Below are 13,327 nucleotides of genomic sequence, written 5' to 3' on the forward strand. Positions count from 1 at the left end.
CTTATATGTTAATACATATACTACACGGGTGTTCAGTTCATGTTCGATTTTCACCTTCATAAAGACCCAATTGTTAGACAATACACGCAAATTTATATTATATAATTACTAAATACAATAATATAACACACAAGTAGATTATAATAGATCAGCAAAACGCCGAGTATGGAGTAACAATATTATGCTACGTATAATATAACTGCTTTAAATGAAACATGTAAAATTTTGTTAATAAAATAAATATATCTAACATTGTAATTTCGTTATCACTTCACATATTGCCCGTTCAGTCGTACGACCGTCATTATCAGCTACTTAATATACATAATGAAATCTTAAGCTAACTTACAAGACATCGAGATTTACAAACAGCGCCTCCAGTCGGGTTAGTCACAACATTATTACAGCTGGACATTATCATAAACAGTTTGATATTTTATTTTAGAACAGTACACACTTACATTCTATTTAAAAAGAACAGAATATAATTAAAAAAATTATAACATATGACATAAATAAACAAAAGAAAACAGATAATTATGACAGAATTTTTTTATTTATAGCAGTCCGATAAAACAAAAGCCACAATTGTCTAAAATAAACTGCGACGTTACCTTTTATTATTTAAAAACTTGAGAAAAAATAAATATTGAATCAACCCGAGCAGGCGCGCTCCATAAACGACCCCGTATTATAAATCATCCACTACTAAATATTAAAGCGTATTCTAATTAACTACATTCTGGGAATGTTTCAATGTGTCTACATATGTACAATACAACATATAAATTAGAAAAATATTTGCTACAGGAAAGCCGGCGCGTCTCACTGATGGTGCACATTATTTTACTCTCTTACTATAAAAGGAAATATGACATGACATTAACATTATACTGTATAAAACTGGTGAGTCGATCGATACCTAAGGTTTCATTTTTCTTTTAAGATTAGTTCCTACCGCGTTACATTTAAGTAAGATTTTATTTATTGTCAAACATTCCTGCGTATCTCCATGATTGAGGTGAAGTCATCATTCAAGTTTAGGATGAGGAAGGTTTTTTATAGATAGTGACCACTGAAAATGGTAAACAAGAAGACATACTATCTTATGTCCGTCGTTTAATTAAATATCTAAAATCTTACACCGTAAAAGGTATAAGTTTAAGGTTAATTTTACTAACTATTATTCAATATATTATATTAATATTATTATAATGTCATTTGTAATTATTTAGTAATTAAAATATAACAAAATATTATATTTCCTATGGTGAAAAATCCCAAGCGGGAAAACCCCATTTTGCAGCGTATGTGAATATGAAACGAAGAAAAAAGCGCTAGTACAAAAAACTTCAAATTTGATAAAAGTAAAACTACCCCATTGGCAGGACGTTATTATTTTCCGTGCATAAAGTATTTAGACAAGTTTTGGAGAGGGTTCTGAATTGGAAGAGTTAGATGACCACCATAAACCGGCATCCACGACTAATACCAATAGAGTGTCATTTAACGATTTAAATTATTTTATATGAGTTTCCGTTACACTGAGAATTCAATATACTTAGTCTTATTCGTAATCGGAAACTCAGCAACGCGGTAAGAATAGAACTAAAAAATTATTCAATTCCAGAATAAAACATACGCAACATGACACCATTAGTGTTCGATTTCTTTGTCTCCGGCCTCCCTTTTTAAACTTATATGATCGCATAATATACAAAGTTAATTAAAAGTAATTACATGAGATTCGTTCTTTGGAAGTTAATATCAGTTTATTGTACTGTAAACATACGGTAAAAATTTCATACCCAAAGCGAATGACCGTGCTTTATAGATAACTAGCGCTACTATATCTTAGGAGACGAGCAATTCGTAAATAAAAAGAATATAATAAACAATTTTGTTTGGTCAAAGTAGTAAGTAAGCGCTTGTGAGTACGAGATTTTTACTATATTTCAAAAAATTATTACTAAATATAACAATTACATGTAGGTATAAAACACATCGTATGCTAATCTGAACTAACAATCTCTAAATGTATGTCTTTAACATGCGTATTAAAAAAATAAAGTAACAGAATGACATTTTAAAATTTCCTTAGTATGCAATTTTCCGTAACAACTCGACGATAATAACGAAAAGAATATTATTTTAATAAATTGTAATTCGACATCAATTATATAATTACGAGTATTTTACTGTAGATGTCATAAGCTTGAATCCGTTTTCATTTGGTACAGATTTCATATGAACCTACTGATCGGACTTATCATTTAACTATCATAATCTTACTGCCTTTGTCCCACCATTATCGATATCAATTAATTATAAATTGTTATCGAATGTAACTTACTATAACAATAGTAAGATAATTATAATTAATAGAGTTGGTAAGTTATCTAATTATTTTGTAACAACACAAATATATATTGTGTTGCTATTTAATTTGGTGTGTATTCTGAATTATTATCATTTCCAACTAATGTTGCGATATGTACACCATTTCGTATTTCAATCATGCTTACTAATCATGTAAAGACTTAAGTTTAATGGAATGATATACTTTTTTAACGGTCACAAAGGCTGAAATACTGTCTGGATACTACTAAGACACTGAACAATGACCTAGTGGTCTTCCTATATAGGATATACAAAATAGGCGGTTTCAATACCACATTATGATATGGTATAATGTATTCCTAGATAATAGAGTCAGCACAGATATGTTGATAGAAGAATAGGTCGTATAGACCAGTTTTAACTGGATACTGAAATACTAATTTGTTATGTCTTAATGTATTCAGAATAAAAATAACGAGCAGAAGTGGCATACATGTATACGACACTCCTTTAAATACGCGAATGGATAACAACAAGGGAAACAATATTTTTAGTACAACACAATATATGCACAAATACAATGTGCATGTGTTAACAACTTATTTTAAATATCAAGTTAGGTCTCTTAGCTTTTCGAAATACGGTTTATAATAGTAGATTATAATTATTTGTAATGTAGTCTAGACCTTTTAGTTTCATTTAAAATTACAGTCAAGACTCGTAGTCAATGAAATATCAAGTTTACATTTCCACAAATTAGTTATAATCTGTTACACACACTTCCTAGTAAACTGTTACTTAACAGATTGGGAGAACTGCTTCACTTTTGGTAAATATTTTTAAGCAATAATAACGTAATTCTATTACTACTCTAATACATATATCTCATAACTTTTAAACATAAGCTTAAATTTTAAAGAGTATTCGAGACGACATATTACGAAAGCTGTCTTTACGTTCAATCTTTTCAAGACTTTTCATCTAAAAATGTTTCACTATTTCTTATGTTTACAGAGTAATCCACAGAGTTAATTAAATAGATGCCGCAAAACAACGACGTTAAAAAAATTAAACATGTCCTAAGCAAATTGACGCGAATTTCCGTGCAATAGCTAGCACCTATACATAACGTGTAATTGGTTAAATGTAATCATTAATGGTATATTTTCATAATTGTAATTATGACCACCTGAATCATTAAAAAAAATACCGATGGCTGTATGGTTCTAGAAACCTTTGCCTACCTACACAGCAAATAGAAAAACAACAACATCATAGAATTTTTAAAACTCAAGTAAAATTTACAGCAGTGGCGAAATAATATTGTCTCATACTTACAAAAGTACGACAATTGTTCAGTAAATACTTGGGATAAAATGTATAGGAATTAATAACGAATGGCTTTAATTCTATTACATATTAAGCCTACTATCACTGAACATAAATATTTTTGTACTTTTTATACACCTCAATCTAAATAGACAAGGGAACATTTACCCGGTCTACGATTTTTTTTGTATTCGCCTAGTACACGGTCTCTTTGTTTTGTAACGAGCAACTATTGTTGAATTATGATGACGACAAAAAATTCCACTTATTATCCTTGACGGTGAGTATTAATACATTGCGGCGTCTATTTATACATTCATAATATGTCTGTGATGTAATCAGAGCCTATAGACAAATAATTCTATTAACTATATCTTTATTGTAAAAGTGTAAATTATGCTTATGCTCGTACATTCCATACAAATGTAAACAATTTAAAAATGTTTTGAATCATAGAAAACATTAATATAGCTACAAAAAACGTCCATTAAATGAGGGTTTTGCTTCTATATAACTACCTCATTAAGAGTAATTTTACAGAATGCCTATTATTTCGTTCTTACTCATATCTTCTGGTAATTCGTAAAGTAAATGTTATAATTAGTTGATTTAGTATTATAGCAAATGAGAGAGAAAATGTTAGGTACATGCAAATAAAAATTACAAATAACAATGTTGCTATCAAATAAAAATATTAATACACTTTTCATTATTGGTTTGACATTTATTCAAACAGTGGATATAAATTTCGCACTTTTCTAATAGGATGTTTGTGTATAGGCGGAGACAATAAGAGATTCAAGAGGAGATTACCAGATTGTTTTGCTAGCTGGTCGGCTCGGGTTATAGTGGATTTGCTTCGGTCGCCTCGGTCGTCGGTAGCGAGTGAACGCGCGCTGATAGAAGATTATGCAGAATGAATACGGCCGGCTTAGGACTACCCTCCATTTCCAGCTCCTAGTAAACAAATATACATTACACAGGAGGACTTTACAGATAGGAAGGAGAACAAACAATTTTTATCGAAGTAGACTTAGTAAAAAGTATTCATCGTGAGTATCTCAGTCATATCTATTTCCGCCGTAATGTAGTAGTATAGCTTGCTTTGGAAGTGTTTTGGTTGAAGGAATGTAAAATTACGGGTTATGTATACTGTCACATAATAATGTCATTGTTGCTGTTCAAGTACATAAGCGATAGTTACCAGTTATATCAGGACATTTAGTGTGTCGCTTCAATTACATAAATAAAATAAACAAACAAGCATTAAAAAAAACAATTTTTCTATGAAATATAATCGGACTCAATATGTGTCACTGCTTTTCGGCCAGCACGACTTCTGCAGAGTACACTAGAGTATCTTACATAGGTAAGCAAAGGTGGAAGTGAGGGCAAGCAGGGTGATGGAAATGAAATTGTTGAATTGTGAATTGGCAGAAGTCGTGCTGCTCGGACCTCTGCTTAAATATGTAAGCGGAGGAAATGAGGGCAGTTACGCGTGGATACATGGTGGATAGATGTTCGTGTATAAGCAGTAAGAACGTGGTGTCCGTAACTAGCAAGAACATGTCATTGTGTCGTTAGCGAGTGCGTGCTGCATGCGGCGGCGTCGAACGTATGTAAGCAATGAGGGCGTGGCGTACATACCTAGTGGCGTATACTTACAAGCGTGTCATCGTCGGCGAAGTGCAGCCAGAGCATGTGTCGGTCGTCGTCTGCGGAAGCTCGCAGCGCGTGCAGCGGGCGACGGTAGAGCGCGCGTGCGGCGGCGCGGCCCAGCGAGGCAGCGGCGTCCCACACGAGCACGCCGGCCGCGCCCAGCGCCAGCCGCGCGCCCGCACCGCGCACCCGGCACGCGAACGAGAACTCCGCCGGCGCCCGCACCGCGCCGTGCGCGCCGTCCACCAGCGCACCCGCCACCGCCGCCAGCTCGTGCGGCGTGTCCGCACGCAGCGCGCGCACCTGTACACACCCACACACACTTGTACTCTCTACTTCGACGAATTGAAAGGTACTTTGTGTTTACAAACTGCAAAAGTATGTATACCTATTTAACGTTTATACGTTTAAGTAGATTTTAACGTAATTTAACATAATGATACATAATGTGATCACGAGAATTGTTAGATTTTATATATATATAAAATTCCCGAGAGAGTTAGTGAAATAAGGAAAAAATATTGGACAGATAAAATTAGCAAAGTTTTTCTCAATCTCTTCCTCTACATTTACATACGCACTCTTTCCTGTGTGAAATCCGATTCCCGCGTGAAAGAGAGTAAGTGTAAAGACAGGTAAGTTATGTCTTATAAAACAGACTCCAGCGAGATGGTTGTAAAGACAAGGGAAGGTGTATTATTTAAGACACGTACTGCGACGCCGGCTGCGGTGCCCGCGCGCACGCCGAGCGCAGCCGCGCCGCCCCCCGCGCCGCTCCCCGCGCCGGCCCCCGCACCCCCGCGGCGCCACCACGCGAGCCGCGTCGCCGCCAGCACGAAGCTCTCGGTGGGCGCGCACCACGCCTCGCCCGACCACGGCGCCGCTTCGTACAACCTGCCGTTTACAAAAAACAGTTTGTACGAGGTTGACGACCTCGTGGCATACCTCAGTTTCATCAATTTCCATCGACGAGCTTATCAAACTGAAATACTGAGGCTTGATTGTGTAATACATTTGTAATTGATTCTAATTGTGATTTCTATGATTTATAAATAGACTAAATACATTAAACTATACTAATGAACATACATAGAATGTAGAGTTAAATAAATATTCTAATATTTATTAAAGTCGATTGAGAAATGAATTAGAAATAGCAAAAACGTTTTCAATGTGCATGTTTTTCTTACTGACCTTAATTCTCGGTCTGTAATGGCGACAAACGTCGGTTGCCAACCTTCCGCTTCATCAGAACTATCCGAACCACCCGAGGCGCTCATCTGCGAAATCATATTCAAATATAAATATAGTGGTATGAAATCGCTTATATTATTAAGCCTAGAACTTTCTAGTGGAATACAGACGTGGTCTTGCGGCGGTCGGCGCGCTAGCCAGCCGGCGTAGCGCACGTCTCCCAGCAGCGGACGCAAGCGTGGCCGCGCACGCGCGAGAGCAGCACGTGCAGCTCGTCGTGCAGCTGCGTGCAGCGCACGGTGCCAGCCCGCGGCCGCACCCGCAGAACTCGCACGGAGCGCCAGCGCGTGTACGCCGTCCGGCGAGTAAACCTCGATCGTGCGATCTTCTGCATAGATAACAACTTTCATGTACCTTACATTTTTTTATGTAATTAGACGAGCAAACAAGTTGACTGACCACCTGATGCTAATCGATAAACGTCACCTATATACATGAACAGCTCTAATAACATAAAGTTATCATGTGACACTCTTGATACCCCTTATGTGTTGCCAGTTTAGAGGACTAGGATGTCAGTCCTATTATCCTGTAATTACACTTCCATTTATATCCTACAATTGAAACAGTTTACAAAACATGCTGCATAACGGCTGATATAGCTGAACTGAGTTATAAAATATTCTCTAAATTGTGATTTAAAAGGGGCCACATAAAGATAATAATAACACGAGGATTATACACAAATATAAAATTTGTCTATCCTACCATAAGTTAATGAGTAATCCATTATTTCCATTCATATCTAAAATAAACACTACAAGAGGAAAAAATTTTAGGTTAATAAATTCATAAACTTGAAATTATTTTTCATCTATAAAAAAATACCTTAGCAGAGATTAACATGGGCTGCATATGTATTGCAGTTTTTTTAACTTTTGTAAAACTTTTTATCAATTTTGTAAATACAATTTTGATCTCTATCAACATATATAGGCTACTTTCTAAATTCACTAAATTCATGAAATTTCTTATTTGTAACTTACCTGGATCATGGTGCCGAAGATTCTTGGCTACACAAGCCATCAACAAAGGCACATAGCGGGTATCTGCACGTCGACGGCGTGGGGACGGTGGGGACGGAGGAGCCTCTGCCATATAACCACGCTGCAGTTCCCATCCAACTTCACTTATGATAGAAGCCTTACGGAAGTATGGTGTGACTTCCCGCAGATATTTTACTATAAAATAAAATACATTATTATTATTATATATACACATATTTTATTTCTGTACTTACTAACATGTTAAATAATAAATGTGTTAGTTTGGTTGTCACTTCTTGGTCCATTAACATCACATCCATTTACAATTACTTAATGCATTGCATCCCAGTAAATTAATTGCCTTGGTCACATAAAATCACAGTTTCAATATAATCTAACTTTTATTCCCCGATTACTAACAATAAATATTACAGTTTATTAGGATTATTTTCTATCAATGCTTACTTGATGACGACAACTAATTAATTAATTTTATCTGCAGATATTCATTAATGAAAAAATATCAAATAGCAAGTAAGTTAATAGCCAATAATCTAATAGCAAACACCAACAATCGAAATGATAACAAAATAAACAGCATCACAAATGTTGCAGAATAGTGTGGCCTAACATATAATAAATTTCCTAATCAACCTGTGAGTTTTTTATTAAGGGGTATGGGCTATTATCATGTGCTTTAGACATGTAACACTGCAACCTACATTGGTTTATTTTGCTGGCCTTTTAAACCTATGATACTCTTCAAGCATTGAAATGGTAGATGTTTCAAACTTATCTATGTAAATGTTTAGTTGTCCTTTATTTGTAATGCCTAAAAGTCTATCCATAACATGATTTTGATTTCGAACTGCGTGAGAAATATACAAAACACATGAAATATTCTTACTAGTATGATCATTACAATGTTTGTATACAAATTAGAAATGAACTGTAATATTATATTTATATGCCATAACTAATTCTAGATTCCATTACAATAAATATTAGCTACAATATTCATCAACAAATTAATTATAAACTATAATATTATTATATTTATGAACAACAAATAAATTCAAAAATTTAACAATTAAAACATTTATATCAATAGAAGTACAATATCCATTTTATTGAAAAATTGTAACACATTAAAATATTTTAAGTAAAAAAATATAGTTAAAATTTCCTTTGATACTTAACACAGGATATATTTAACATCTAGACATACTTGCCGATGAGTAATTCAGCCAATGAATAGGGTCAATTACCAGAGGCCATAGGAATGATTAAAAAATTAACTATGTAAGCACATATAATATATTATTACTGTTTCAATTCAATTGAAAATGTACCTTATAATATATTAATTTTTTAATCATTCTTATGCCTTAATTTGTATGCAATATCATAACTGAGCATAAAAAAAGATTGCAATAATCTACCTATCAATCTTTATAGTAACACATTAATTGCAAATCAGTTATTATTATGACCACAATAATTTAATACTTGCCTTCCAACTGAACCATTTTTCCTGCTCGTTTCAGAGCTTTTACTGCTTCCTCATGTGTTGCATCTTTCAGGTCCTCACCGTTAACAGACAATATTGCATCACCTACATACAACTGTTCCGTTAAATCTGCTGCCATACCTTTGAATATTTTAGAGATCAATATTGGCATATTGTTCTCTATACCCCCTTTAATTGATATTCCTAAGCCATTATTATCCGACTTCACCACTTGCACTAAACGTTTTTGATTTGCAATGGTTTCGGGTACTTCAGTGAAGTCACTGTTAGGAGTCTCTACATTATTGTTATTGAGTGTCCCGTTAAGAGTAGTGGTGGCATCGTAACCATCGTCCAAACACACACTCAGATAATCGTCTTCCAATGAGCAATGCACTCTGTACCACACACCACGCACTAACGTTTCCAGAAGACCAGAACGAGCGCATGTTGCACTGGGGCTATCACTGCCCCCACTTGATGCACCGTTTTCCACCATAATTCTAATGGAAAGCTGGCTACTTAATCACAACAAATGACGAGATCATGGAAACTCGAACAAACAAACACAAAACAACCTACATCAATTGATTTTTAGAATGGAAGACACGACATAGTAATTCACTTCATTTTTAACATGTTATTACTTCGATTGTATGTGTAAATAGATGGGAATTAATTAAAATTATTCGCGTAAATAGAAATTAATTGCACAATCAATATACATATTTGACGTTCCGCCCAGCTTGTGTTCGGAAATCTCTCATGTACAAATATATGTAGTCTGTGTTCGGAAATACAGTCCCATTAAAAGAATAATGAAATGATAAGGTTCAATAGGATAGTTAAAAGAAGAATTGTCTTAATATTGTTTATAATTATAAGTACTTTGTGATCAATATTTGAAATTATTCTGTATAATTAGAAATAGTGCAGATCATAACATATAATGGAAATAATGCTTAAAAAAGGCAACAAGATGGCGATACTGCAAAGTTTCATAATAGACGCGGGAGTTTTAAAAAGACAACTCGCCTCACCGTCGTCGTACATGAAGGTACACCCACACAGAGTTGCTTGCTTAACAAATATGATAAACATAGCCAATGGGATTTGGATAGCCAGCTAAGCTATTCTGAACAGAAAACTAATATATATAAAATAGATAAATATTAGTGTCTGGAATAACTTACAAAACATATACATATATACCCTTCACGACTGTAATCTCAATAGGGATGCTCAAACAACGTTATCTAGGCGCTGCTGAACAGCAGCATTTTAAAGATATTTTGCATTTAAATGAAACATACTTCATAAATAAATCATGAATATTATAAAAATGACAAAATGTATTTACCTACTTCAATTATCGTAAACGACGTGTGATTTTACCTCATGTGATCTTAGTCTTATGATCTCGACCATGCATTATATACATACTTTATTTTTAAATTTGTATTTATAATTTACATCATTTGGCTCCATTATAGTTATTGTCACATGTAGGTAACATGTGATAATAATTATAGTGAGTCAAATGACCTAATGTGTTAATAGCTGTCTAACTACAATATATCATAAATCAACAAGTCAGAACATCACACAACAGAAATCAGTAAAGTTAGCCCAACCTGAACCTGAACAAGAATACCACCATGTTCAATTGTACCTAATGTCGCCATCTTCACAAGACATAACATTAGACATTCCCGATCTGATATCTCCTCTACCACAGTCGCCGAATGTGGAACCACTTGTTACTGATTTAAATCCTTCGCCTGTCCCAGACAGAGAGGAAATAGATTCTGATAACGCCGAAGATACAGTGAATACTGACGTTAGGCGAGATTTGTCGGGACAGTTACCTACAGTTCCAAGAATATCACCATATTTAATTGGAATGTCGTCATCTCCACAAGACATAACATTAGACATGCCCGATCTGATATCTCCTCTACCACAGTCGCCGAATGTGGGACCACTTGTTACTGATTTAAATCCTTCGCCTGTTCCAGACAAAGAGAAAATAAATGTTTCCGTAAATGCACCGGAAGAAAATCAACTAGAATATAACATTTATATTCATGCAAACCTTAGGATTGCGAAAGGCACCTCAGCTAGATTAAGCTGGGTAAAAATATTCACTCATATATTCGCTTCTCTTTGCGAAGATAGAGGTTTTAAAAATAAGCTGAAGATGTTATTCTCAAAAGATACTTTATTCTAGCTAACTGTAGTAATTTAATGGCTCCTATATTGAATCCAGAAGCTAGGGTTGTAATGCCGGATATTTGAGTTAAGAAATATGCCACGCTATTACATAAACAAAGTCAGATTGGTGTTGCGTTGTCTGCTTTGGCTGAGCTCACCGACCGTTAATTGCGCTAAGTATTGACTTATTTCAGTCAGCCAGTCATTGCAATTCTAAATGCAATACATATGTTATATAGAAAAATTAATCGGGGCCATTGATGCCTTCCCATTTAAATTTTTACGGCTTTCTATCATTTTCAATTATATTGAAAATTATTAAAATAATAATACTAGACAGTCCGTCCTGTCTAGTACTATTTTTTTAATAATTTAAGACAGGGGTATAGCGACCAACCCAACCATGGTAAGGGAAACCATGGTTCGGTTCTTATTCAAAAGAATATATCAGTCGAACTTATTTTTCACCATGTATCACTTGTTTAAATCTTACAGATCCGTGCATAGCTTACACCGCTCTCTATCAATAGTTGCCGATTGCTTTTGTCATAATTATGATTATACTTCTACATCTACATCGAGATGTAATAATAGAGTAGAGTTAATCCCATCAAAAACATAAATGTGAAATGATAGCCGAGTTTAATATTATGATATATGCCTTGATTGTTGACTTCTACGACAAAAGAGATGAGATCTAAATGGGTGCCAAGTTCAATGGTCTGTCCTGAAATGTATTTATAACAATATAAAATATCATTTCTTCTTATAACTTAGGATAATATACTGTAGCCTAAGGTCTAACTTGGCCAGTTCTCATATACCAATTATTACTTTCGATTGCTAGTTACTATTAATAGTAAAATAGGAACCGACAAGTAACATGTTTAGAACTTGCGAAGGCTACAGTATATTTCGTATATGAAAACTAGCCAAGTTAGATTAGGCTACAGTATATTATTTAAGTTATAAGAAGATCTGATATTTTATATTGTTATAAATACATTTCAGGACAGACCATTGAACTTGGCACCCATTTAGATCTCATCTCTTTTGTCGTAGAAGTCAACAATCAAGGCATATATCATAATATTAAACTCGGCTATCATTTCACATTTATGTTTTTGATGGGATATCATTACTTTTTGTACATAAATTATACGAGGTACTTATTTATAACTAAATTAATACCAAATTATTTTTGATAAATTACTGTATTTTCGTATATTTACGGGGTATAATTGTCTTTTTTTGTGTTATTTTCTATATTTTCTTGTAACTTTTAAATGTTCAAGTGCAATGCCAATTCAGTATCAGGAATTTTTGGGCAAATCGGGGCGGTATAACGTCCACAGATGGTTGTACTCTACGCGCTCTCGTGCCTTGGATCAAAATTGTTAAGACGTACTCCATCTAAGGTTTTAACTCTGAAGAGTCCAACGTAAACCTGCCCTTTATTAAATATAGAGAAGGCTATGTTGAGAAAAGGACTGCCAAAACTAAGGCCTTGTGATTTGTGGATAGTAATAGCATATGTTAAGCAAATACGGAATTTTTCCCTGTCAACATATACATTATTTAATATCTGAAACTTGTTATTGACACGTTATAGTTCGTAAAGACGATTATGTAACAAATTGACTGTTATCTATTGAATTCTCAAGAAAACAATTTGTTACCAATAAGTTCTCATTCTCGAGTTAACTGTACATTCCTACTTATAACTATACTAAAATTGTTATTAATTTTTGGTTTAAACTATTGTCTATACCATACGTATTTACTAAAATAATGTAATAATAATAGAATCACAAATATATAAGTATAATTTAAGAAAGCTATAAATTTCGTAGCATAAATCGCAACCTTATAGGTTAGATATCCAGAAACAAAACATTGAGTTTTATCGCACCGCTCCCACACGGCGCCGCTGCGGCGCCCTATACCGAAATGCCTATTATTTAATAATTATTTATAAAAATAATGATTTTACACTATCGATGTGCGCTAAACATTGAAACAATAATTAATACCA

At 34.2% G+C, this 13,327-nt stretch overlaps 2 protein-coding genes across 2 annotated transcripts in view; both read right to left on the reverse strand.

Moving 5' to 3' along the window:
* Positions 1 to 13,327, reverse strand: part of LOC131844707 (NADH dehydrogenase [ubiquinone] 1 subunit C2) — a 74,608-nt gene that overhangs the window by 22,116 nt on the left and 39,165 nt on the right. The window lies entirely within an intron of this gene.
* Positions 1,219 to 9,811, reverse strand: LOC131844709 (beta-1-syntrophin). The gene is made up of 7 exons (XM_059193655.1): positions 9,082 to 9,811; positions 7,569 to 7,763; positions 6,693 to 6,910; positions 6,523 to 6,608; positions 6,042 to 6,222; positions 5,335 to 5,631; positions 1,219 to 4,626 (listed from the first exon to the last, which is right to left on the reverse strand). The coding sequence occupies exons 1-7, from the start codon at positions 9,575 to 9,577 to the stop codon at positions 4,513 to 4,515; spliced, it is 1,587 nt and encodes a 528-aa protein (XP_059049638.1). The 5' UTR covers positions 9,578 to 9,811; the 3' UTR covers positions 1,219 to 4,512.

The sequence above is a fragment of the Achroia grisella genome, unplaced genomic scaffold (genome assembly GCF_030625045.1).
Source record: "Achroia grisella isolate CSIRO2021 unplaced genomic scaffold, CSIRO_AGI_Agris_v1 utg4116, whole genome shotgun sequence".
Classification (NCBI taxonomy): domain Eukaryota; kingdom Metazoa; phylum Arthropoda; class Insecta; order Lepidoptera; family Pyralidae; genus Achroia; species Achroia grisella.

What these genes read in the sequence shown, in the direction of transcription:
- LOC131844709 (XM_059193655.1), bottom strand. Translation starts at nt 9,577, where the DNA reads ATGGTGGAAAACGGTGCATCAAGTGGGGGCAGTGATAGCCCCAGTGCA. An exon ending in TCTTCGGCACCATGATCCAG is followed by an intron (nt 6,911 to 7,568) that starts GTAAGTTACAAA and finishes TTATCTATGCAG; the next exon opens with AAGATCGCACGATCGAGGTT. An exon ending in TCGCCGACGATGACACGCTT is followed by an intron (nt 4,627 to 5,334) that starts GTAAGTATACGC and finishes TTTGTTTACTAG; the next exon opens with GAGCTGGAAATGGAGGGTAG.